The sequence below is a fragment of the Lagopus muta genome, chromosome 2 (genome assembly GCF_023343835.1).
Source record: "Lagopus muta isolate bLagMut1 chromosome 2, bLagMut1 primary, whole genome shotgun sequence".
NCBI classification, from domain to species: domain Eukaryota; kingdom Metazoa; phylum Chordata; class Aves; order Galliformes; family Phasianidae; genus Lagopus; species Lagopus muta.
Genome location: NC_064434.1, coordinates 3,777,085 through 3,802,940, shown reverse-complemented (window position 1 = coordinate 3,802,940; position 25,856 = coordinate 3,777,085). Strand labels below are relative to the sequence as shown.

Sequence of the window (25,856 nt, the reverse complement as noted above, 5' to 3'; positions counted from 1 at the left end):
CTTCAATGTTTCTAAGCCCTCACCTTGATTGCCCAAGGCAGCTGCATTTTAGGGAAGCTAGCATTACACTTGACTTTACAGAGGTGGCTTTGCTAATGCTTCATCCTTTCTGTCTTCAAACCCTGCCCTATTTCTGGCTTAGCAAGATCTGATTGTTAGCTGAGAGCTTTGGCACAGCCATACAGATACAAGCACAGCTCCTCCAAGCTCCAAACCCTCCCTCCTTCTTCTTGCAGGCAGTGAAGGGGGCCGATGAACACGAATTCCATGGCAACCCTCTCAGCTTCGCAGCCATCCATCCTGCTCCCTCCCCTCCCCTGCCTTTGTCTGCCACATCTCCCCACGTTTGTTGTTTCCATCCCAGATTTTGCTCGCAGGGAGCAACCCAGCACCCACGTGAGCTGGCACGAGCTGCGACAAGCAGCCAGAGAAACTGCTCATGCTTACAAATCAGGGTGTTCCCCATAGAAAAAGACCCTACCGTAACAAAATGAGAGGTGAAGGACACTCTAGAATCCCTCTATCTCCCTCTCTACTCAGACAGGAGGATAACAGCCTCCTCTGTGAATACCCTTCCCTGTACCCGAACATGATGAAATGAGTGTTATCTCAGCAGTGATGCTGGCGTCGTGCTGCTGCCTCCCCCTGCACCTTCCCTATTGCTCTGGGAGACCAGGATGAGCCCCCAGGAATCCCACACTGGGAATGCATGGAAAAGGGGCGACGCTTTGCATGGCCTCTGCATTAAACACAAAGGCTGCAAGCAAACCCGAATCCCCCAAATTTCAGCTTACTGCATGCTGGGATTACCTCTCACCCCACAGCATGATCTTCCCCCATCCTTGGCTCTGATTTTTGCAAGGAGGAACGCAGCCAAGCACACCCATGGGTGCAGCGTGTGTTTGGGGAAGGGCATTTCATGAGCACCCTGTGGAGCATCTGGGGCTGATGCGATGATGCCTTGTTTCCAGCTCCTGCTGAAGCCGGTGTTGCTACTTCTGCTTGAAGATAAGCATGTGCTTGCAGCCTGGGCTGGCTCCATCCCAACGTGAGCACAAAGAGGGCTTTGTGCAAAGGGGATGCACAAGGCGATGGGGCAGAGCTGCTCTGCGAGGAAACCGGAGGCCCAGTACACACACACAAAAAAAGGGTCCCTGGGGGGAAGCTAAAAGAGGACCTCTCTTCCTTTGCATTCCATGGGGAGAGTGGCACATGGTAATTAACGGGCTGCAGGTGATCAAAGCCCTGTGGCCGCTGAGCAGTGAAAGGAAAGCAAAGAGGCAGAGGAGGAGCCCCTCTGAAAGCAAACAAACTGAACTTAGAAGGCTGGGATCACGCAGATCTGCCGGCCTTGAACTCACTCAGAAGCTTTGTTTCCTACGGGCTGTGATCCTCATGGCCAGGCTTGATTCTCCCACCAGCAATAAAAGAACAAAAACACTCCCCTGTGCTGTTCACAGGACAGAAGCCCTCGGCCAGGCTTGCTGCTTAGACACAACATGGCAGAGAGGAGGATTTCTGTCCCTGTCCCTCATTCCTACCCCTGAACATCCCCCTCGTGTGCATTAGAGTTGGTGCTGCTCCATGGGGAGCATCAAGGGGAGCCCATTTGGGACTTAACTCATGTGGTCAGACCAGGCAAAAAAAACAAAAACAAAAATAAAGCCAAGTATTCATCTGGGATATCGTCATACATGGGTCATCATATGGGAGAAAAGGTAGAGAAGGTGGAGAGCAGTTAGCAAAGGAGATTGGCATGTGGAAGGGATCCAGGCCAGTTCCAGAGAGAGCAGAACTGGCCTTATTTCTAACCCAGTTTTCTAGAAAGGAAAACTTTCACTGTCAGGGTGTCTGAGCATCGAGCCTGCAGGGATCTTCTCCTCCCTGGTAACCATAAAGCCCATCTGATGCTCCCAGGTAACTCCAATCCATGTCCCCACCAATCTGCTTGACCTGGAGGGGATAGCTGTGGTCAGAGATGGCAGCTTGGTGTGAGATGGCTGTGAGATGACTGGGATTGTGTCTGGAGAGAGGTTTGGGAAGAAAAGACCTGGATTTAGCACTCTGAACCTTAGCAGAGGCGATTTCAGCAGGGAGGTTGCTATGAGGGAGGAGGTGTCCAAGACAGCCAGTTGAATTTTATTTTTTTTTTTAGAGAAAACTTATTCAGAATTTGGAAACAAACGCTGCCTTTGCACATGAAAATGAGGAATTTCAGCACAAAGCCTGCTTGGCTAATTAACACACTTCTTGGTGAACTGAGCTGCTAAAAGGGAGCATACAAGAAATGGAAATAAGGAGGAAAAATGAAAGAAGAGTGCAAAGGCGTTGCTTGGGTACTTAAGGAAAGAAAGCAGGAGAGAAAAAGACCAGCTGGAGCAAAGCCTGGATAGGGATGCTAAGCATAACAAGAAGTGGGCTTACAATTTTAATAGCGTACTTCAGGGAAAATGTGAGTTTGCTTCTAAATAGGGGGATGGCTGAGTTGAGCTGGCTGAGCTGAGAGCCTTTTTTTTTGTTTGCCTCAGTTTTCATAGGCTGGACTTGTCCCAAACCTCTGTGCATAACATTTGGGAAGGAGAAGAGCAGACAGCAGTGGGGGAAGAAGGTGGTTTGGGACTATCTATCCGGTGAAATTCAGTGCCTTTACATCCGTGAGACTGCCTGTTGTGCATGAAAAATAATGGTGATTGACAAGGGGTTGGAACTAGATGATCTTTAAGGTCCCTTCCAAACTACACCTGCTTAGGTGAGGATGTGGTGTCTCTTCCTAAAACTGAATGAAGCTCAACATCAGCCTGAGAAGCAGCACTTGGAGCACATCTCTAGGAAGCGGGAGATGTGGATCAGTCCCATGTTTGCCTGGAGGGAATCAAAGCCACAGCTCAGTGGGAGCTGTACATGTCATGAATCAAGCAGAATTTGTCTCCACAACCTTGGCTTGAAAGGAATTATTTTCCTTGCATTAGCAAATTCCTTTTGCAAGACTTATGAGTCATTAGTGATTGCTGCATTATGAGAAGGGTTGCTTGCACCCCATTTTGGTTGTGTTTCTTCATGAAGATGTTGCAACTGAACTGTAGCAGGGTCCCTCCTCTGTCCAAACAGGTTCGTACAGTTCGACTTTCCTACTCCCCCCAAAGGTGCCTGCACCCAAATCTCTTCCCAGTGTTGGTCCCTGGCTCATGTCACCTCCTAAGCCATATCTGCCCCCTGAAGGACAAAACCATGCCAGGAACCACGCTGAGAATCGCGAGCTCACCATTGGCAAAGCCAGAGCCACCAAAGCTTTGGCTGGAATTACCAGTGTGGGGAGAGGGGACAGGACAGCTGAACCAGCTGCTGATCTCATGGGATGGGTATGGGCTTATTGGGATTAAGAGCTCCATCCACCTCATTTGGTTAGAAAGCTTGGTTAGGAGCTTTGCATCGGCCTTCCAATTTTAATTTGCCTGCATGACAGGCTTTCTTAAGTGCAGTAGTAAGGGACTTGCAGAGCGTGCCAAGGCTGAAACCCAAGGCCAGAAGATCCTTCAGCATATCTCAGACTGAGCAGCTGCAGCCTGGGGCACAGCGCTCTGCCTTCCCGCATCTCATTTTCCACCCTATAATTGGTGGATAATTGTTCTGCCTTTCTGGGGGAGTTGGAAGAAGCTGACCTTCGCAGTTCTCTGCAGAGCACTGAGAACAGCATTCCTGTTTCCCACTGAGTTGCCTTCGTAAGCTATCTGGGCTGCAGTCTAAAGCAGTTGGGGGAAATTCCCTTTGTCTCCCACAGCAATCCCTATCCCATAGAAATCTCCTTGTAGCATTTCTGGAGCAGCTCGTTCCTGCCCTCATTGTTCCCAGGGAGGAGAGACAATGATCTAAGAATGTAACACTCTTGAAACCCCTCCAGAAAGCTGCATTTGTGAGCAGACTGTTCCAGCTGGCACAGGGAATTCATCAATGCAACATATTGTGTAATGCCTCCTTCCTCCTCTTTCTCCCCTGGGAGGCAGCAAGCAGGATCCTGAAAGGGAGAAGGAGTGCTGGGGAAGTGACAGCAGTGTAGCACTGAGCATCTTCCACCAACATCTCGGGACCAGAGCATTGCAGATCTCTTCCAGTGGCTGACCTACACATCAAGGTGCTGAAGGTGACAGTGAGAACGATGGTTTGGCTGCCCCAGGGCTGGCATTGCAGGGGCTCCATATTGTCCTCCTGTTGCTGATGGATGCCAAAATGATGCCAAATGATGAAAAATCTCAGCTGGCCTGAATGAAGTGTGTGTGGAGCTAAGGTCTTTCAGATGCCTTGCGCTCTTGTGCGTGTCTCCAGACATGGCACTTGGATATGAAACACACAGAGAGGGCAACAAGCCTGATTCTGCTCTTCTAACATGTCATTCTCCAGCTTTCCTAGTAGAAATGGGACTTACTGGGGCATTTCTGTGATGGTCTCTGTTCAGTTTCCTTAAGGGGTTGTATGGAAGCAACTGTGGGAGACACCAAAACAGAAACTGCTCACTGATTGCACTTCACAGTGCCAAAAGAGAAAGGAATGGGGCACTTCCCTCAGGAAAAATAACCCTTTTTATCTTTGCTAGAAGAGCTGTGGCGGAGCAGTGAAGTCTCTTGTCCACTGACAGGTTGTGATGGACCATGCTGGGGAGCATGGCCAATGGACTGTAAGCTGAAAAGTGTAGAATTGATTTGTGCTGCTTCTTGACTGACTCAAAGTCAGAAATCAAGGCAGGCCACTTTTTTCTTTGATGATTCTGGTTTTTTCTTCACACTGTAAAGTAACACAGATCTTTGGATTGGTTGCATCTAGGTGCTGCGCCTAGCTGTTACCACTGGAAGAGAAGTTCCATTAACGTTGTTTCAAGGAAAATATTTTGACTGTACATTACAAAACGATGTCTGAGAGCAAATGAGCTGCTTTCAATGGTTACACATTAATATGCTCAGAATTGTAAGTAAAATAAACACGAAACCCACTGGTGTAGGCACAGAGCTGTCCTGATGATGTGCATGGATAGAGAAACCTTGCACAAGCATACATCTTGAAAACACCAGGTAGAACTTTGCTGTTCAGAGCTGCTGGGACCACCTGGTGCTTCACACCATGTCCCCAGACTTCCACTGCTGTCTCCATTAGCAAAGATACTTGTAGTGGAGTTGGGCATTGCAGGAGATAGCATTGCTGATGGTGGCTACTAGAGGTTTGGAATCAGACAGAAAGTCCCCATGCATCCCCTGGCTGTTCTGCAAGCAGAACTGGATCCATTGAGCCCAGTGAAAGACCAGAGGCAAGGAATCGATACAGACATCATTTTATAATTAAAAAAAATTGTGCATTTCGATGAACAGCTGGCAATCGTAACCATCCCCATCCCCGCTGCAGAAAATACACGTCTGCAAACCAGACGCCTGGTATTTCTAATTCCACATATAATGACCTCCAAAGGCTGTGCTTATACTAACCTTCTGCATTCAGATACCACACAAGGGCCCAGAGGCAGGAATTCTCTGTATTTGATTCTAGGCGACCCTAGAGAGAGACAGTCCCCCTCTTCTGAGGCATTATTTTCACTGAAATTTGTCGCTGCTATTTTTGATCGAAAATGCCTCTGAAAATTCAGATGAGACATCAATAGTTTTTTTTTTTTTTAATTAAAAAAGTAAACAAAGAAGAATTTCAATGAGATTTTTCTTTTTCTTCTTCTCTTCTTCTTCTCTTCTTCTTCTCTTCTCTTCTCTTCTCTTCTCTTCTCTTCTCTTCTCTTCTCTTCTCTTCTCTTCTCTTCTCTTCTCTTCTCTTCTCTTCTCTTCTCTCTTCTCTTCTTTTTTTCTTCTCTCTTCTTCTCTCTTTTTTTATTTTTTCCCCTCAAAATGTCCATGGGGAAATAAGGCTATTTTTCTACCAGTAAACTAAACAGTATCACAGCTGGTTGTCTTGTCCAGAGGCCAACTGGCAGTCTGGCCACAACCCTATCAGTACCTGGGCAGTACAAGTTTCAACATTCAGGCACAGCACTGCTTAACTTACTAGTATAGACAGAGCTCTGGTGCCCTCCAAATATCTTCTTCCATAGCAGAAAGAAATGTCACCCTGTGAATTATGAACTGGAAGGGAGGAATCGCTGTGGGGTTACATCCAATGGAGCCCCGGGAAACAGGGCATTGAAAACAGCCCCTGTTCCCAGGTGGCCATGAACCCTTTCGTGATGCGAGCCTCTGGGCTCACAAACACACACACACACAACTACTGATGCACACACAGGGCTCACGGACACGGCCAGGTACAGGCAGAGGCACATCCAAATGGCCACACAGCTTCCAGCTCAGCACTGGCTCACACGTCCAGCTCATTTCCAGAGCTTGGGCTGGTGCTGCGTGGAAACAGTCACTTTCAGCTGCTCTGGCAGAGAGCAGGGCTGATGGGTTGAGAGGTGTTGAAGCCTACAGACAGCCAAACACCCTCTGGACAGACTATCTTGGTGCCAGTTGTCCCAGGGCTGCCGTGGCTAGACCACTCATGTCCCTAGCCTTGCAGCATAGTGTGCAGCAGTGTGCACAGAAAGGCAAGAAAGTACAGCATCCATCTCACACACTGCCTGTAGGGAGAGAATCCCATGTGTCTGCTACAGGTCTAAAGCCTGCTGACGGCAGCTCATCACCGCAATATTTCTCCATTTAATTTTATGGTTGCACTTTGATGCTCATCATGCAGAAGTCCCTTTTCTCCTCTTGAATGTCCTTTCTTTGATGGATGTGTGTTGCTACAGAGAATCCAGGATTTGCTGGTGCTACTTCTGGGGGAATGTCAGCCTAAGATGACTTCTTTGATACAGGATTTCATCAGTGTAAACTGCATCCATTATCTTACCACTTTTGGAGCTAGCCGCAGGTTGCCTTGTGGCCATGGCTGGCAATGAGATCAGGAACATGTATTGCTCTGGGTATAAATTCTAGGGCACACAAGTGACTCCTGTCCATCTAAAGGCTACATAAATGTGTCCACAATCCATCCATAATAGATACCACAGGCAAAATTAAGGTAGAATACACTGGACTCAACAGAACAAGCCAGAAAGCACATTCTCACCGCATTTGGGGATACATTTAACCCGCTGTCCCTCACTTGATGAATCCTTTCCACTGGCAACCATCTTTCCACCTGAAGCAGCCCCAGAGACCTCCTGCCCGGAGCAGCAGAGGCAGAAGATGGAGATCTGAGGAAACATCTAGGGAAGAGAGAGGTATTTTCTGAAGCCACAGCTCTAGCCTGGGAGAAGATAAAAGAAAAGGGAAGGGGGGGGTTTCCCTTGCTTTTTGGCTGATCTTTAAAGCTCCCCTTGGACTTCTGAGTACAACCAACCGCACTGGAGATGCATCCACCTTTTTTACTGCAGGGAGAGGATAAAGGGGAGAAGGGGCTTTGCAAAAGAACAGGCTGAGAGCAATCGCTGGGCTCAGATGCTCTCCGTGCTTCCTGCAGGTCCTCTCTTCCCAAAGGGCATCTCTGAGCCATCCTGGTGCCATATTCTGCTGCCTTGCCCTGACACCAAGACCAGCGGTGGGTTCCCCGTTTGCTCCTGATCCCTCTGCCCCTCCGAGGCCTCTTTGTGCCCAGCCATTAGGCAGAGAGAGCCCAAACCTCTCTCTTTCTCCCTCATCCTTCCCTCTTCAGCACAGCGAGAACCGGCGCGAGTTGATGTTCATCTTGGTGACCCCGATGAGCTTGAGAGGCGTGGAGAGGCTGAAGGAGTTGACAAGGGGGAAATCACAGAAGAGATCCGCCAGCTCGTCCCTCTCCTCCAGCTCATACGTGGCGTCGTTGAGCATGCGCTGGTGGAGGTGGCAGGTTTGCTCGATCTTCAGCTTGTTGATGTCGCTGCGGAGGCGCATCAGCTGCCTGGCCAGCTGCTGGTCCTGCAGGCGCATTTCTGCCTGGAACACACGACAGAGAGGGGGGAGGGAAGAGAGGATCAGCAAAGGCGCAGCAATGCGTTCCTCATAGCGGTCCTTGCTGGAGGCTGCAGCAAGTCATGAGAAATGTAGCTTTGATAGAGATGCAAAGAGCTGGGAGGGAGGCTAGAGAATTCCCTGCAGTGCATCTCAGGTCAGGATGATGAATCTTTAGCATTAGCAGTCTGTGCCTGGTCAGATTTCCAGGAGCACTGGGAGTTAAATCCAGCCATGCCAAGGCTGTTGAATGGGATATCAGTCAGTGCAAGCTTCAGAGCCTCCATCTCAACCTTAAACAAAGCCCAAATTAATTTTGCTCACAAGGGAGCAGCCACAGGGTGAGAAGTAGCAATTAGAGGTGGAAAGAACCAATTAAAAGACCCCAGAGAACAGATTCCCAACTACTTGGCACAGATTTCCAGCCTGTGTAAATCCAGGCTGGTTCATGGCAGAAGGGAACATGGCTGTCAGCATCCCCTGTGGCTCATCTCTCTGATTGCACACAGATCTTGGGATGGGGCCTCTGTGTTTCCCATGGGAAGGAGAATATCTATCCCATGGGTTAATGGGCTCAGTGTTTCAGAAGGTTTATTCTCCCCTGGCATCTAACTCTGAAAGGTGGAAGTCTTAAGTGATAAAAAGAAATGGATGTATTATTATTATTACTATTTTAAATTCCAGCTTATAACTGAGCAGAAAATTGTCACAGGATACTGGGAGAGGCAAAGGGAGAAGGTGAACACCTGGCAAGATTCATGGTGAGCATCAGCCCTCATCTGGAAAGCAGAAGCAGCAGTCAAAGAGCCGATGCCAAGAAGTCAAAACCCACTTCTCACCCCACATCCCTCCTCGCAGAACAGCAACAAACCACAAAAGCCACAGAGGAAACGGAGTGCTGGGAAAGAAGCCAAACAGATCAGGGTGAACCCTGTGGCTTGAATCAGTCTTTAACTCTTGGAAACATGGAGGGAGCATTACAGGCTGAAAAAAAAACTCATGTACCAAGGCTCCTGGTTTTGTCTTTATTTTCTCCTCCCAATAGATATGTGCAGTCCTCAGCAACATCCCTGTGCATGAGATGCTGTGCAGCCTTTCAATATCTCGAGGGGGGCTGTGAGGAAGAAGGGACAGACTCTTTAGCAGGGTCTGTTGTGATGAGACAATGGGAAATGGTTTCAAACTAAAAGAGGAGAAATTTAGATTGGATATAAGGAAAATTTTACAATAAGGTTGCTGAGGCACTGGGACAGCTTTGGATCACTGGTTTCTTGGCTCCCCATGGTCTGAATGAGAAGTTCAGAAACAGACCCAGACTACAAGTATATTAATATGTGAAATTGTGCGTGGCAACAAAGTCTTTCTCTGTGCTTGATTGTGAGGAAGGTCCTGGCATCCTCTGAGCTGAGTCTATCACACAGCCCTAAGTGATTCACCATAGGCACTCCTCAGAAGCAGATGCAGTAGGATTCATCCTTGGTAGGCATTGGGATGCAACCACTTTGCCTGGATCCTAACAGCATGGGCATGTCCAGGTCATACCAATTTGCCCCCAGGCATGAAAATAAGCTGTTTTGTTTATGGGTGCAGAAGATAGGAGTGAGAGGTAATTTTATTCCTGGTTGGTGGCTGGAACATGAAACTGCAGAGAGGAAAGGAGGAGGTAAAATTCACATCAGGATGCTCCACAGGTGGCCCTGGTGTTTCTACACAAGGTCTTTGTGATACATTCACGTGGGGGATGCTGCAACCAGGCTATCAACCAGGGTAGCACTGCCATTGCTTTGGTTTGTGGCACAATCCCTCCTGCTCCAGGCAATGCCTTCAAAGAGATCAGGATTGGCCTTTGCAGCACCGCCAGTCTCACAGCAAGGTGAAGCTTTAGGAGGTTGAAAGGCTCATAGGGAAGAGCTTGGCTCTGCTCCACGTGTTTTCTGCAGCTGTTGGGAAGCCCTTTGCAATCCTCAGAGCTCAAGCCAAGAGCTGACATTAATAATGGAAGTCAATCTGAGCCAGGCAAGGCTCTTCTCTCTCCTGCACCATGGAGACACCATGGAGGACCTCGCCTGGTGCTCTCAGCCAGCAACTGGACTCCAGCTCTGTTGCCTGCAGAAGTTTCAGTTAGTTTTGTATAAATTTCACTCTGAACTTCCCTTTGAATGGTTGTCATGGCTGGGGCAATTTACTGTGCTCTGCAAACCACTATTTCCTTGCACTGAGCAGAGCAACGCCACTCAGGGAGCTTTTCTTCCCCCACGTGAGTTGCAATGAAAAAATGTTCATACTCATGGTATCTTCCCCTGTTTCACAATGAGCTCTGCAACTTGACATTTTATCAGGAAGGTGATCACGGATGTTACTGAACTAACCTTTGGTCAGTGTTTCTTGTCAGTTGATCAAGCTATGTAAGAAACGTCAACAAATGCTTCCATGAAAGGTTTTGATGAACATGGGATAAAAAAATATGAAAAGGGTTTAAAAATTAATTAAGAGGCCATTATGGAAAGGCATAAATGAAGATTGCTATTTCCCCCCTACAAGCCATGTTTCTGAACCAGTTCTTTCTTTCTCTGCTTTTCTAAGAAAACGTTTTGCTTTTATGCAAGTTCACAGACAAAGCTGCTTGGGCTGTTGGTGTTAGATCCCAGTTTTGTCCTCCAGTGCTCCATCTGCAGTCTTAATTCACTTCCTCCACCATACCCTGGTGTTTGTGGAAATGGCATCTCCCACTGCCATGCCAACCACAAGTCTTCCTGTATAGGAGGGGGAGAGTTGTGTGGGGCAAAATCTGCACCCACCTACATTGATCATTTCTTGTCCTAGACAAGCCCTTGCTATGTTCTGGGGATCAGTGGGGGAGCAGGGCAAAAGATGTCAGATATGTTGATTTCCCAGGGAGAAAAAGTCCCTTTTTGCCCTCCAGGAAAGCAAGGAGGATGGATGAGGAACAACGTATTGTAATGACTTACTAAAAGATTACCACCAGGAGATACAGGATTTGCCTTGTCTGAGGAGGTGATGATGGACAGGACTGGGCAGTCCACAGGAAAGTGATGTGCTTTGTTCATAAACACCCAAAATCTTAGCAGGATCTGGATCAGAACCCAGAAATACCAATTCTCCTTCCTTTTCCTACAAGCTTCTCATGAGTATTAGAGACACGTAAGATGTCCCACACCGAGGACCAAGCCATCACTAGAAATCCTCTTTCAAAGAGGAGAACTGCTAGATCAGCAAGCTCCAAAAGCTTCCTGGAAAGACTTAATGGGATTACAGGGGCTGCATCACAGCTAGCTGTGGGTTTTTGGTTTATGCAGCTCACCCACAGGGACAGCTACTATAATGCAACTCAATGGGACGGCAACAGATCCCACACACTCTGCAGTGTCCCCTAGGAATCCACAGGGCAGACCCAGCAGCAGCCATGCATCGTTTCCAAGTTTTGCATGCCAAGTGCAGAAGCAATCTCACGTATTTCTTGCTTGCACAAACCACTTTTTAACAATGTTCCCTGCCTCTTTCCGGCCCAGCTCCAGCAGGCGAAGAGCTGTGTGGGTCTGGGAAAGGGAACCAAACCCAAGCCCTTCCTGGCAGAGGACCGGCTACAACCAGCAAATTGAATCACAAAACCACAGATATCTGAATGAGCGAGTCTTAGGAAGGATTTTCTGTTCGGGTTGGGCCTCTGAGTCTTCCAGGAATGTTTAAAATGAGGGAGGGAGGGAAGATTTTGGATGCGTCCTTGCCTTTTGTCCAGTCTAGGTGGCTTACCCCAAATATTCAGCTGCAGCTCAGGATGCAGCCTAGGTTTATCTCCAAGTTTGTCTCTAACCATGGGCTGTCTGTATGGTTGCAGACACTATCAGTGTTCCCACTGCCATTAGTCCACCTCCTGCTGTGCTGCTATGGAGAGAAATAGCAACAGAGACCATTCCAGGGTATGGAGGTGTCATGGAGCTCCTTGGCACCTCTTCCCAAGACAGAAGTGTCTCATGGACGGGTTCCCAACCTGAAGCTCAGGGTAGTGATCAGTGGAGAAAGGGTTGCTTCCATGGATCCAAAAGATCAAAAGAAAATGAAAGGTGAAGTGGTGCCTTCCCAATTGGGTGCAACCACTTGGATTTGAGCAGAGGCCGGTCATTAAACCCTTGCCAAAACACTTCAGAGAAATTGGTTAGGTCTGTGTTTAGATTTGAGGCTTCATCTTCAAAGGTGCTCAGATGACACCCTGCTGTGGCTAATTTTGGATGCTCACGCCCTTGTGGTGCAAACCACAGTCTGAAACAAGGCACCTAATCATTGCTTCAGCAGCAAAGCTCATGATGACACTGTGGGTGTCACCCTGTTGTTTAGAATCTCTCTTAAAAGCTCTTGTTCAACTAATATTGATGTCAAAACTCAGAATAATACCTGGACCATGCTGACAAGTCACGCTGCTCCTGATGGGGAAAGCAAATTGGTCTGAAATGGAGACAGTGATAATCATTAGGGTCTATGCCATCCTTGTTGGCTGTTTTATTAGGATCAAATAACATTTGCTCAATCCATTGGAAGAAATCCGTTGGGAATTCAGCCACTCTCAGGTTTAGTCCTCCACCAGTCCAGTCACCTCTGCACTTCAATGTGGCTTTTCTGTCTGTCTGACCAGCAAAATATTGTTCATAGGATGGTTTGAGTTGGGAGGGATCCTTGAAGGCCATCTGTCCCACTCCCTGCACTGAACAGGGACACCCACAGCTCCATCAGTGCTCAGAGCTCATCCCCTGACCTTGGCTGTCTGCAGGGATGGGGCATCCATCTCCCATCTCATGCAACCTGTGCCAGTGCCTCACAGCCCGTATTGTAAATAACTTCTTCCTTATATCCAATATAAATGTCCCCTCCTTTAGTTTGAAACTATTTCAGCACTGATGAAAAGCAGCCACATTTGACATGAGAAAGGCAAAGAGGGCAAAGAAGAGACAGGAGGCAGGAAGGGAGAACTGTTCCAGCCTTCAGGCAGTTCAACACATGCTGAGTACTACAATTTGCTCATACACCTACACAGAGCCTCTCAGCACAAAAACAAGAGCAGGAATTTGCATGTCTGAATAAATCAGCTTCTCAGAGCCAGATTCCCAGCAGGTGCCAGCTGATGGGGCTGGCTGGAGCTCAGTGGGCATATTCAGCCTTGTATACCAGGGCCAGATCTTTGTGTGCAAATGGCAGCATCGGGCACTGAGATGGGTCACCTGGGGAGGACCAAGAGCAGCAGATGCTCAGTAAGACCTTGGGTTTGTCCCTCACTTTGCTTCTGAATGGGAGGAGCCTGAACCTGGCTGAACCTGAACCTGAGCAGATTCTGGACACATGGATGCAAATTCCCTGCAGCATGGGATGACACTCATTTTGTGAACTGGGAGTAATGCTTCAGATTTAGCAGGTAGCTTTAATTCGTATGGCCAATTCTTATGGCCTATTCTGCTAAGTGGAAATATGGGTATACACATTAAATTCACTTTGCTTCCAGAATTGTGTGATCTAATACAAACTGCTTATTGGGAGCATGTGCAAACTCCTGATGCTCTAGCTGTTTGGCAGGGTGCTAACTGGTACAAGCCAGAACCATGCTGGGGCCGTGCTAGTGAACCAACCCTGCCTAAATGTGCTTGTAGCTGAGACAGGATTGCACAGTGTGAGTGATGGAGATGTACATCCTGCACTGCTGCATTCCAAGAGCACAGGCTGCTGGTCCACTTTTTTTCTGGACACGCAGCAGCTTTTGCCCTTCCGTTAGGTAGATGAATCCTACATACACTAATTTGCCTTCTCTTGGAGGACTGCATAGAATGGGAAGAATTCATCCTGTGATGGAAAGCAGCACGGCAGAAGCAGATTTCACCCCAGCTATGACTACTGGATCATTTTGGATGCTCTTCAAAAAGCTGCCCAGTTATTCACATGGGCTGTGTCTGTAATAGTAGAGCAAGGAAAGCCAGAGCACAGCACAGCCACCAAGCCCTGGCCTCCTTCATCCTTCCTCTCTTACATTAAGGAAAACTGGAAGGATTTATTTCCCAATTAGGGTGACCATAGCAAATGGATGGGTACTGGAGCCCTTCCTGGCCTTTCTGGTCTTGGATCCTTGTCCCTGATCTAGTGGTGGGCAACTCTGTCCACAGCAGGGGCTTGAAAGTAGATGATTTTTGAGGTCCCTTTCAAGCCAAGCCATTCTAGGATTCTAGGATTCTATGATTCCATGATTCTAGGATTCTATGATTCTAGCATTCTAGCATTCTAGCATTCTAGGATTCCATGATCCTGCCTTAAGTATATGTAGAAACTCAAACAACCATATCCTGCTCTGAACCTTCCTGTTTGCTTTACTATCATGAAATGGTGGTAAACAAGGAAAAATCCTGGTTGCGATGAATGGAAGCTTGTTAGTATACAAAAAGGAAAATTCTTTTCACTCTTGAGATGTAATGTGAAATGTGTCTTTTTGTTCCAGCACTCTGTGAAACGATGGCCTCGCTGGCAGCTCTGACCAACAGCACTGCCTCCAACATAGCTGTTCCACTATGTGGTCAGTCAAATACATGCTCTCTCTTTTGGGGAAATTGTTCTAAATTACATGAGTCACGTCCAAATCCAGCAAAGACTGGTATAATTAAGACAGAGGAAAATGGAAAGTGAGGAAAAAATAGGGTTTACTTTGCCCTTTTTCTTCCTTAATTTAAACTTTAGATTCTCATCAGATGATGTTTGATGTACCACACCCCAGTCTAAAGGGTAGAATTGGACTTTAAGACAGTTTATACTTTTGGCAGAAGACCAAAGAACAAAGCAAACGCTTTAAACACTGCGACTCTAAGAAGGAAAAATCTGTCCCTTCCTGTCTCCAGGCATTTTGAGACTTGGGTTTTACATCTAGTCCTCTGTGAACGTGAGAATTCATCACAGATGCAAGCATGGACCTGGGTTCAGGGCTGAGATTAGGAGCTGATTTCTCTCCAGAGCCCTGAGTGGGAATCATAGAACCATAGAACCATCCAGGTTGGAAAAGACCTCTAAGATCATGCAGTCCAATCTCAATCCATACCCACCATGTCCACTGATCGTGTCACTCAGTGCCACATCTCTATATACTTGTTGAACACTTCCAAGGATGGTGATCCCTCCACCTCTCTGGGCAGCCTGTGCTAATGAAGCACCACTCTTCTGAAGAAGAAATTGTTCCCAATATCCAGCCTGGGCCTCCCCTGGTGCAATTTAACCTCTCATCCTAAAACAATGAGATCGACTCAGAACACTTTGTTATATTCCAGGATTCCTGAAGTTCTGCTTTTGTCTTCCAAAAGCCACGGTCCTGAGAAACATCTCGACCACCAAAATTGACAGCCAGGACCATTTCTGTCAGTAAGTACTTTAGACATCTTGGCAAAAACAGCGAGAGCAACAAAAATTTGTCAAATAAACATTCTTTGGAGCAGAACTCACAGATGTGTTTAAAAAACATTTTGCATGGGAAGTTTTCTTCAGAGACTTTCAGTGCTTATCAAAACCAAAGCCCTTGCACAGAACATGTCCTCAGGTGTATCTGGCCTCACGTTTCACCAGGGGAAATTCAGGCTGGATGTTAGGAAATACTACTTCTCTGAAAGAGTGGTCAGGTGCTGGAATGGGCTGCCCAGGGAGGTGGTGGAGTCACCAACCCTGGAGGTGCTCAAGGAACATCTGGATTTTGTGTTGAGGGACATGGTTGAGTGAGAACTACTGGTGGTAGGTGGACGGTTGGGCTAGATGATCTTGTAGGTCTTTTCCAACCTTGGTGATTCTGTGATCTAAAGCCCACATGCTTTCCCAGTCCTTGGGGACTATGCTGCAAAGATTGCTTCTCTCCAAACAACTGCAACCGCTATTGGCAATCACAGGCAAACATCTAATTAGGCAACAGAGTCACGTGATATCCATTATAGCCAGTTTCCAGTTACATGAGCCAAATAATTTCATTCTATTTGCATTTTCATTCTAGAAGGGAATCACAGAATTGTGAAGGAAGGATCCAGAAGGAAGGAAGGATCGTGGGAAGTGAAGTCTCAGTCTCTTGTTCCTATACATGTGAAGGGCCCACGTGTCTATTCTCCAGCCTGAAAATGGCTGCTCCAGTTGGGCTGTCTATCCTACTGACCTCCTCTGGACTCCATGAAGGATGTATTTATGCTTCTTCCTGGGAAATGTCCCCAGATTCCCAAACTGGGCTGGGAACAGCTTGGGGCAGTGCTATGAAGATCCTGACAGCAATGCAACACGTCAAAGTTGAGCTCCTTCTAGTGTCTGTGCCCTAGCTCTGTTTATTTTCCTAGGGTTTTCCTAGCATTTATGTCTTGTTTTCTTCTCCTTGAATCATGGTTAACAGCATTTTTGATTGCCCTTGAACTGCATGGAGCCAGGGCAGTGAAGGCTGTATGGCTCTGGCCCCCGTGTTGGCCATGTCCCCTCAGAAAGCCACCGGCCACCTCCTTGCTTTGGAGAGATAGAAGGTCTCCAGTCCTTCAATCTATCAGTTTTTAACTACCATAAATAGGGATTTATGTAAGATGGTGTGCCTGTCTGATATGAAGGGCTGACAGAAATATCAACCAGAGCCTAATGAAGGAGACAAACTTGTAAGAGTTGGCTGAGGAGGGTTCTGAGATCAGGCTCTGGCATTGTACATGCAGCAGGGGAAGGAAAATACGCTTTCTTAGATGTTACAGAGTAACGTGAAACAAAAAGAAGCACTGAGGGCAGGGCAGAAATAACCTGGGAGAAGCAGGTTGCCCCAAAATCTCATAGGAGGTTATGAGTTGAAAAAAAAAAAAAAGAAAAAAAAAAAGGAAAAGAGCAAAAAAGAGGGAAATAGGCAATCATTTGGAGATTATATTAGCAGATGCTTGTCAAATGCAGCATTCTGCAGGCAGTATCCCACCGAGGATACTGACAGCCTCAAGAAGCAAGGGTAAATCTAGGGGACAGGTCTTGCTAGGCACATCCCTTTCTACAGCCTTGGTGTAACATCCCTTCCTGAACCCCATCAGAGAAGGGCTATTGCAACAGCTACATCCATGTGTCACTCCTTCTGTATTCATATGAGTGTTGACGTGTGATTAGCGAAGCAGAAGAAGCAAACTGCTGAAAATCTCAGCTAATAAAAGTTACGGTATTCCCTGAGCATTTAGGATCCCAGCAAGGACAGTGAGGTTGGCCCAGCTTCTTCTCTGAGGCAATAGATGCTGTCATTCACCTTTCCCTTCCCCACAGCCCCCCACAGCAGCTGCAGTGACTAATGGTTGCCTTTCCACCAGGTACAGAAGGCAGGTGGGAACAAGGAGCTACTCATTTCCTTCATTTTTCTCTTGAAAAAAGAGTGCTATCTATCTGGGACAGGAAACCACTTACCAGTTCCTTCCTGAGCCACGTCAAAGCTTCATCGATGCTCTCAAAGTCGCCTATTTTCCCTGAGGTAAGTGTCACCTTGTCCTGGGCAGGGCTCCCGTTGAGATGCAGCTGCACATTTCTCAGAGGGACAGTGTCCTCTGTGCCCTTTTTGGCCTCGTTCCCCTCCTCATCCCCAACGGGTTGGGGGCTCTTCCATGCCTGCTCCTCCAGCTTTGCCTTCCACTCCAGGTAGGACGGGCGTCTTGTTTCCAGCCTCAGCTTCTCAGTCAGGGCCTTAAGGCTCCTTAGGTGATCATCAGGAGGAACAGCACTTCCAGTGCCAGCATCTGTTCTGTCCAGGGTCTCTTCTATCTGGATTTTAGGTAGGGACATTCTCCCTGGGGGTCAAACGGCATGGGGTGGGATCCCAAGGGTCGGAGGTGGGGTAGGATGCCCTAATGGCCAGGTCTTGGATGAGAGCTCCTGCTCAAGCCCCACACCAAACCTGGGTGAATACCTAGAAGAAAAACAGAGGATTGTTTTCCACTTTTAAAAGGAAAAGGGAGCAACAAGGGAGAGACAGCTCTTGCAGAGCACTGGCTTTGGGAAAGGCACAGTGCCAAGGTGTGTTACCTCATCTCAGCTATCTGCTTCATGGGCAGGAACAGACAGGCTCCAGCTCTTAGTGGAGCTCTGGTTACCTACATCTCCAATACTTAAGGGGCTGTGAAAAGGTTGCCAGTGAGGCCAGGACACATTCACACACCCTTCTGAGGACAAATCATAGTGCCCAACGTCCTCTGGAGCCAGCAGTGGCTATTGCTGGGTGATGGGGTGTCCTGTTTGGCAGTCCTATTTCTTTTCACTTATGCAAGATAGGGACAGATAAAGTAAGGCAACATAAACTTCTCCCAGGAGTTTGAGCCAAAGGGAGAGCTGGAAAAATGTCTTCACTTGTTTATGTGTTTACTTATTTATTTATTTTCTTGCTCAGTTTCACAGATTTGGGTTTAGATTTAGGCTTGCTAAGGACACCAGCCTCTAGCCATGGGAATCAGATTCCACCCATCCAGTGAGCCTGGGGCAGGAGCATGGCCTCTGGCCAGCTCTGGGAGTAACTGGGACACTGGTGTGGATGGGCTCAGATGCTTACTCTCATGGAAATCTGGACTTGTGGTTTCCATCTCTGACTATCCCCAGTATACCAATTGGAAATGGTCCATCACCCGTGCTAACTTCCAAACTGCAACTCTGTAGTGTCTGGGAGAGGGTCAGCTAGCTTGGGCCAAAGCCAGGACTTGAATACCTCTGTGGGAGTTAAACTCAGGCAGCTGCTGCATACATTTCAGGTGGGATCAGATAAGAGACATTCTCAAGGTCATATATTCATCTGCAGCTGAGCTAGGAATAGATCCAGAGCTCTCGTCTACATGTCAAACACAAAACAAAATACTTTCTGCCTGCCTGGTAATATGCCCAGAAAGACCAGCCAGGACGTACGCAGTTTCTAGCTGGATGCACTAAAACACAGCGATACGAGTTAACTCAGCCATTCTCCTCCCTGCTATGTGTGCCCGCAAAGACGTGTGCAGCTCTGAAACCCAGACCATAATTATGCCTCTCGAACCTTTTCAGAAAGAAGATTCAATTTAAAATAAACACCAACAGTGAGCAAGATTTATCCCACAATTGTGTGGAGGCACATGGGCTGAATGAGTAGTTGATAATACACACGCAGACAGTCTGGGGGTGGAGAATTACTCATGTTGTGGTCTTGTTCCTGCTCCTATTTATGTTAATGAGGGTTTTACGGTGAGTGGGAGCAAGCCCAGATACTACTCCAGTTTGAAGCCAAGAGCTCTCATGCCTGCAGCAGCACAATTTTCTTTCTTCTGCTGAAAAATAAATCACAGGGAGGGGCAAGAAGAGGGCTGCCCATTCAGAGAGTCAGGACGTGCACTAGCTTGTGCGCTGAGCTGAGAGCACACATTTTGCTCCAGCACTGCATTCTAGCCCATCAAAGTCAATAAAGGGTAGCACCTCATGAGTTCAGAGACCTTAACCAGGTTGGATGGGGCCCTGGGCAGCCTGGGCTGCTATTAAATATGGAGCTTGGTGGCCCTGCATGTGGCAGGGGGGTTGGAGCTTCATGATCTTTGGGGTCCCTTCCAGCCCAAGCCATTCTGTGATTCTATGATTCCATTAAGTAACCAAGCGTTTTTCCCTCTGGTGGGTTGGTGATTGCTAGCTGTGGCTGAATCCAGCTTTCCAAAAGCTGAACACGCCAGGCTGCTGGATTTGGTTCTCCTTAACACAGATAATATTCTTACTGTAAGGCTGACATTGTCGAACATCACAACATCAAAGTAGAGGGTCCACAAACTCTTTCATCTTGTGTCTCCAGTACGAACCAGCAGCTTGTGTTGCCTGCTGAGGGATTGGATACTTATGCACCATTACAGCCCACCTTACACCTCCCATGTGCACTGTGAAACTTCTCCTAATTCAGTGGACAGACCCCAGACAGGCACATCTGTCCTCCAGCTTCTCCAAACTGAAAACAGGCACAAAGGAGCTGCCTCAAATTTCATATTGATATCTCGGACTTGATTGAAAGACCTGCTGCAGAAAGAGAGCTCTGAAATTTGTACATGTGAAAAATGTCTGTGTGTAATCCAAACCTGCCTGCTGCCCCGGTGCTAGCTGATTCCCAGGAACAAACCCGACCTCCAGGCTCACTTTCCTCACAAGAAAAAGACCTGGAGTGGTTAACCCTTGATTTGTCTTCTTTATCACAACTGCACTCTGTTGGTTCATGCTGTACCAAATTAGGGGTAACAAGAAGTTGGCACCAAAATGATGACCAAAACCCAACAGGTTTCCCCCTTTCCTTTCATGAAAACTGTCTAAACTGAACGTACAGGACACATCAGTTCACCAGGTCAACGGAATGCCTTTCATCTTCTTCTTGGGTCAGGCTTCCATGGAAAAGTCAGCTTCACTGAGCCACTTGGTAAGCTGCCATGCAAAGGGATTAGCAGTAGTGTGCAAATGGGATGGAGAAATAACAGGACTGCCATCTGGATGGGGTGTGAAGTCCCATTGTGCCAAATGTCACTGAGCAAGCATGCCTTCAGGCCTGGCTTTTACACCTTTGCAAGTCAGCAGAGCAAACCCTTCCCTCTCCCACATCTGACACACCTCACAAAGTCCTTGGGCAGTCCTGTACTCTAAGAAGCCAAGTCATAGAATCATAGAATGATAGATGGCCTGGGTTGCAAAGGACCACAGTGCTCATCCAGTTCCAACCCCCTGCTGTGTGCAGGTCACCAACCAGCAGACCAGGCTGCCCAGAGCCACATCCAGCCTGGCCTTGAATGCCTGCAGGGATGGGGCATCCACAGCCTCCTTGGGCAACCTGTTCCGGTGCCTCACCACCCTCACAAAATGATGGTACAGCCTGTGGGAGTTTTATGTGCCTGAAAAACTTTATACACATCTGCCTTCCGATCAACTCTCTGTGCCCTGCTCTGCTCTGAATGAGGCTTTCAGGAAGAAGCATTGCTTGCGCATTTACAGCCTGCTCAATTTAGGGCCATAAATAAGGGCATGCAGTGCTTTGGAAGTCCACATGTCAGGGAGCAAGAGGTCTAGGGGAAGAAAGAAGAAAAAGAAGGAGAAATACTCAGGATAAAAATTGGAGGAAAAAAAGCAGGATAAATAAAGCCATCAGTTACAATAGGTATGGGGAAAAAATTATTCTGCTCCTTTCACTACTCCTGATGGACATCAACTTGCAGTAATGCCATTTTTTATTGCAGAGGAGCAGCAGTGATTTTAAGAGTCTACATTACTCTGCTTATCTCCTTTGAGAATAAAAACACAGCTCAGTGCGTGACAAAGCTCATGCCGAGAGAAGTCCTTTAGCTGGATGAAGAAGTGCCATCAAGGACCATGGATAACACTTCTGGCATGTGGCAAACAGGGCTTGGACTATTAATGACCATCAAAAATCACTTTAGCTCCTTTTATCCCTCTGACTGGTTAGGCAGCTCACACAACTGGCCTTCAGGAGCCAAACTCTGAGGATCTGCAGGGATACACAGAGCATCTTCAGGTGTCTTGTTCCCATTTGGATGTCCATACTCTGACTGTTATCAGAGCAGGGATGCTCTGTATGACCCATGGTGTTTAGGATGAGGTTCCCCAGATCGCTGGCAGCCATTTACTCTTGGAGTTTGTATGGGTTTCACTTTATGAGCCACATACTCAGCCCTTCACCCTGTGAAAGAAAAACTTATGTAGAAATTGCACCAACCAACACCATCCTTGGTGGGTGATGAAACCTCATGAAGAATAGAGCAGGAGGAGGGGGGCAGAGCCAGCTGTTGGGTACAGCAAAAAGATGGGGATGGGGATGGGGATGGGGATGGCTGACCTCCCTGTGGTCTGCAGCAGATTGGCAGTGGGATGGTGAAGAGGATGCCTTCCTTTCCTGTCCTGAAGCGACCTTCAGCCACCCTCCTCCCAGCAGAAGATGCCTGCAGCCCAAAGATCATCCTGATTCTGAAGCCAGCAAATGGCCAAGCTGGGCTTCAGGAGTATGAGCACAGTTCCAGGTCTGGTGAATCCCCCACACTTGCAGGGATAGCAATGTTACCTGTGTCCCTTCTCACACATGGACCCACCTCTAACCTAATGCAGGACTCAAGCTCAGGGAGCTGAGCAGCTTTCTGTGCCCAGGCTGACTGAAGGTTGAGAGTTGCAATCTCAGAGTTACATCATGCTGTGTCTGGGATACTGACTTGATAGTGTTCTGAGTGCACTGGATGTTCCTATGCATTTATGTATGTGAACAATGCCCCCAGACCCTCTCAAGTAGCTCATATGCTCAGGACAGCAGCACATCCTGTTATTTCAGCCCTAAGGGTGCAGTCATGGCATTTTCAAATACACGGGGGCAAGAGGGAAGGACTGGGCTTTTCCAGTCATGTGTGGCCTGAAGCACCGTGAGGGTTCACCTCCTTCTGCCCAAACAGCCCCTAGGTGCAATAGAGGAGGGAGAGCAGTGGGGGACTGCAGCCAATCCTGACAAATGGATGAAAATAAGAAGAGGGGACCACTTATCCCTCTGGCATTTCTCTCCAGCCTCAGTGGCAGTGTCAGAACCTGCTTCAAGAAGTACATCTGTTCCTTCATACCCGTCTACCTCTGAGCCCGTTCCTTGCACAAGTCACAGCCAGCTGCTTTTGAGGCAGCAGGATGGAGACTGCCCCTGTTGGGTCCTGGCAGCCCCATCTTCTGAGCAGCCCAGTTCCCTTCCATCAGCAGATTTCCAGTGGTTGGGTGGAAACCCAGCATGAAAACGGTCCAGGCTTTGCCAGATGTTTGGCATTTCTGCAAATCAGGAATTCTTTCTGGTGATGAGTGGGGGACCAGGAAGGCTCCATAGAAAGTGGATGGAGGGCAGTATTTCCTCTCAGCCCACTGCATAAAGCAAGGTATAATTGTTATTAGAAGGGGTTGGGCTGTAGAAGAAAAGGCAACTTTGCATGCCCTTAATGAAAATACTCCATCCACAACAGCCATGTTCTTGCAAGCGTTGGGCAAGCCTCGCTCCTCCAGGCACTGCCCCAAGGTCCCAGCAGGATGTGGGACCTCACCCTGGCTCCCCAGCGGGCCCCCAAAGGACCAGTGATTTGGCAGAGCCCCTTTCTTCCTTCACTTTCCCCACCACCCCCCAACCCTGCTGGGTTTCACCCATGAAAAGAACAGGGCAGGGACCTCTGTGCCAGCACAGCCAGGACTCCTTGGGAACGAGCTGGATCAGGCTGAGAAATGCTCCCTTCCCAGGGGGCTGCCACAGGGAGTTATTTTTCCCTTCATGCAGCACGAAGGCAGCAGCAGAAGGGTACATTCCTGGTAAGAAACAACAAACCTTTCTCCTGCCTTCATTCTGCCCAGCACTGAGCTTCCCCTGCAGAAGCAAGTGCCAGTTCCAGCTCCAAATTAAAGCGATCAGGGGCAGGATCAGCCCCCACGACCCCCTAATCCCCCTCTACATGCCGCCTGTCCCATCCAATTACTGCCTCAGCAGCCAACGAGCACTGCTCTCAGACCTGCTCCTCCCCAGCATTACCAGCGCTGATCCCCACATTACTGTTCAATATCTCATTTAAGGCAAGTTGCTCACAAACAGATCCCTGCTCCCTCCCCTCCAAAAAGATGAATTACTCTCAGGTTGATTTTTATTAATATATACTTTTTTGTTTTTTTTTTTTTCCTGCAGTATTTCTGCTACATTTTTCAAACCTGAATGGCTGCGGGGCTGTTGTGAGCTCCTTCCCTTTCTGTTTTATTTATGCACCATTCAGATCCCCTGGAATGGGCACAGGGATGCAGAGGGGACACAGCACGCAAATAACAGCCATGGAACCAAAATGATGGCTGGGGGAGGGAAACCCACGTCTCGTTCCCACTGAGAAGTGGGGAATCCATCAGATTTGGGCAGACAAAGCCGGACGCAGCCCCTCACTGCCAACAAGGCGCTCGGTTTTTATTCATTTTCCCCCTCTTTCCACCAAGGTTCCCAATGTGGGAAAGCTTCGAGGGGCAAAGCGGCGGTGAATAATGCAGGGAGCATGGTGGGGAAATAGGGAGGGGTCCTCCAGCTCTGCACTGGGGCTGGGAGCAGGGTGCTTTTGTGCCGGCGCTGGTAGGGGTGCAGGCTGATCATTCATTTTAGCAATTAGCCCCGAGCTAATTAGAGGGCTCTGTAGAAGTTCTGGGTGATTTTTTGGGGTTGTTTTCTTTTTTTTTTTTTTCTCGGTCTGATTCGGTCAGTCCTCAGCAGGTGGAAACCCACCCTGCTCAGCGCCGTGCCTGCCTCAAAACCTGCAGGTAGTGACGCCCTGCAAGGCCAGCAGGCTCCATCCCATGATGTCTGCGCTGCACAAACCCCTCCAGGGCTCTTGCAGATGTCCGGGAGGGGACAGAGGGAGCAACAGGTGATTGTCCCGAGCCGGGGACAGACTCTCCTCTGTTACACCACAGCCCGTGGAGAAAAATCCCTCCCCCTCCCTGGAAGGTGGTGGTTGCCCCTCACCTCTCCCCAGCTGCGAGCAACATCCCCGTTTCAAAGAGGGGTGCAAGCACTGCAGTGATTTCTACCCATCCCAACCATCGGGGTGCCACCAGTCTGGATGTTTCCAAGGGATTTTGGCCAAGCTGGAATGAGTGGAATGAGTCCCCAGCCCCACAACAGGGGAGCAGGCATGGACACCATCACCGTGCTGGAGTCCCCATTGCACCCCCCCCACGATACTCTCTCCCTTAGGACCTGCTCCTTGCCGAGCCCCATTTCCACAAGGCTCCCACTCCAGGTATCCCCTTCCAACCCCAACTCACCGGGGAGGCTCTCAGCAGGAGCGCTGCACGGACATCTTGCCTCCCTCCTTCCTCCGTGGGGCTCCAACTTGGTATTTGCAGAGCGATGTCACCAGCGCCTTCAGGAGACTGTCTCATCCTCCTCCCTGTCGCGCTTCAGAAATCTCTCTCTGTGTGTTGTTTTTTTTTTCTTTTTCTTTTTTTTTTAATTTAAGGGACTTTTTTTTTTTTTTTTTTCCAGTGGTTGCGTCAGGCCTGTTGCCTGGAGACAGGCGAGCTATTCCAGTTTGAGCTTTTCAGTCCAGATTTCCTGTCTCTCTTTCATTCATACCACCAAGCCCCGAACCTACCTCCCACCAAGCAATAACCCTGGAGAGACCTGAAAGGGAGGAGCCACACCGCCCGGGTCCTAGACATCCTCCTTCCAGGCAGGAGGGGTAAGGATGCTACTGGCAATGGAGGGCTGCTGCAAGGGCAGGGACCCCAAAAAACCCACAGGAGACACTCGGATGGCATCCCCGTGGCTGTTCCCATCATGTTCCACGGAGAGCTGGGGACCTCTGGCACCAGGGAGAGCTCACAGATAATGTTTCCCAAATGTTTGCCTAGAGGTGAGCATGTATACTGAAGGAAAAAAGGGATGGGGGTAATCTGGCAAGGCTGTGTGGGTGTCTCTGGGAAGCCCTGGGGTGGGTAACTTGGGGCACTGCTTGCTGGCACCACCCAGAAACCAATTGTTGCCCATCTGCTGTACTGGGAAAGCCCCTGTTGCTCCCACATCTCACCCAGCAGGGCTGGAAATCATTTTAACTGCTTCCAAGAAGGGACCCATAGAGGCACGAGCCCAGTTGCTGAGTGCCTCCGAGACCGTGGTCTTCCTTCCTTCCCCAGGGGTTAAGAATTAAACCTGCAACAAGTGGGGGTGCCTCTGCAAAGGAACCCCACATCTGTCCCCACATGCAGCTGTTGCACATCTGGCATCTCAGGACAGCGCCTGCAGACGCGGTGGTGTGAAGGGTTAAGTGCTGGCCATAGACACCTCATTACCCCGGCCCCTTCCCACAGCCAGCCTCCTGCCTTTCTTTTTTTTTCTTTTTCCCCACCCTCCTCTCCCCCAGG

General features: G+C 48.6%; 1 protein-coding gene across 1 annotated transcript; it reads right to left on the bottom strand.

Annotated features, from left to right (window-relative positions):
* Positions 1–5,301: 5,301 nt before the first annotated feature.
* On the bottom strand, positions 5,302–24,917 carry FAM167A (family with sequence similarity 167 member A). Its single transcript, XM_048937498.1, has 3 exons — positions 24,759–24,917; positions 17,373–17,868; positions 5,302–7,937 (listed from the first exon to the last, which is right to left on the bottom strand). Exons 2-3 carry the CDS (start codon positions 17,742–17,744, stop codon positions 7,674–7,676), a joined length of 636 nt encoding a protein of 211 aa, XP_048793455.1. The 5' UTR covers positions 17,745–17,868; positions 24,759–24,917; the 3' UTR covers positions 5,302–7,673.
* Positions 24,918–25,856: the final 939 nt, after the last annotated feature.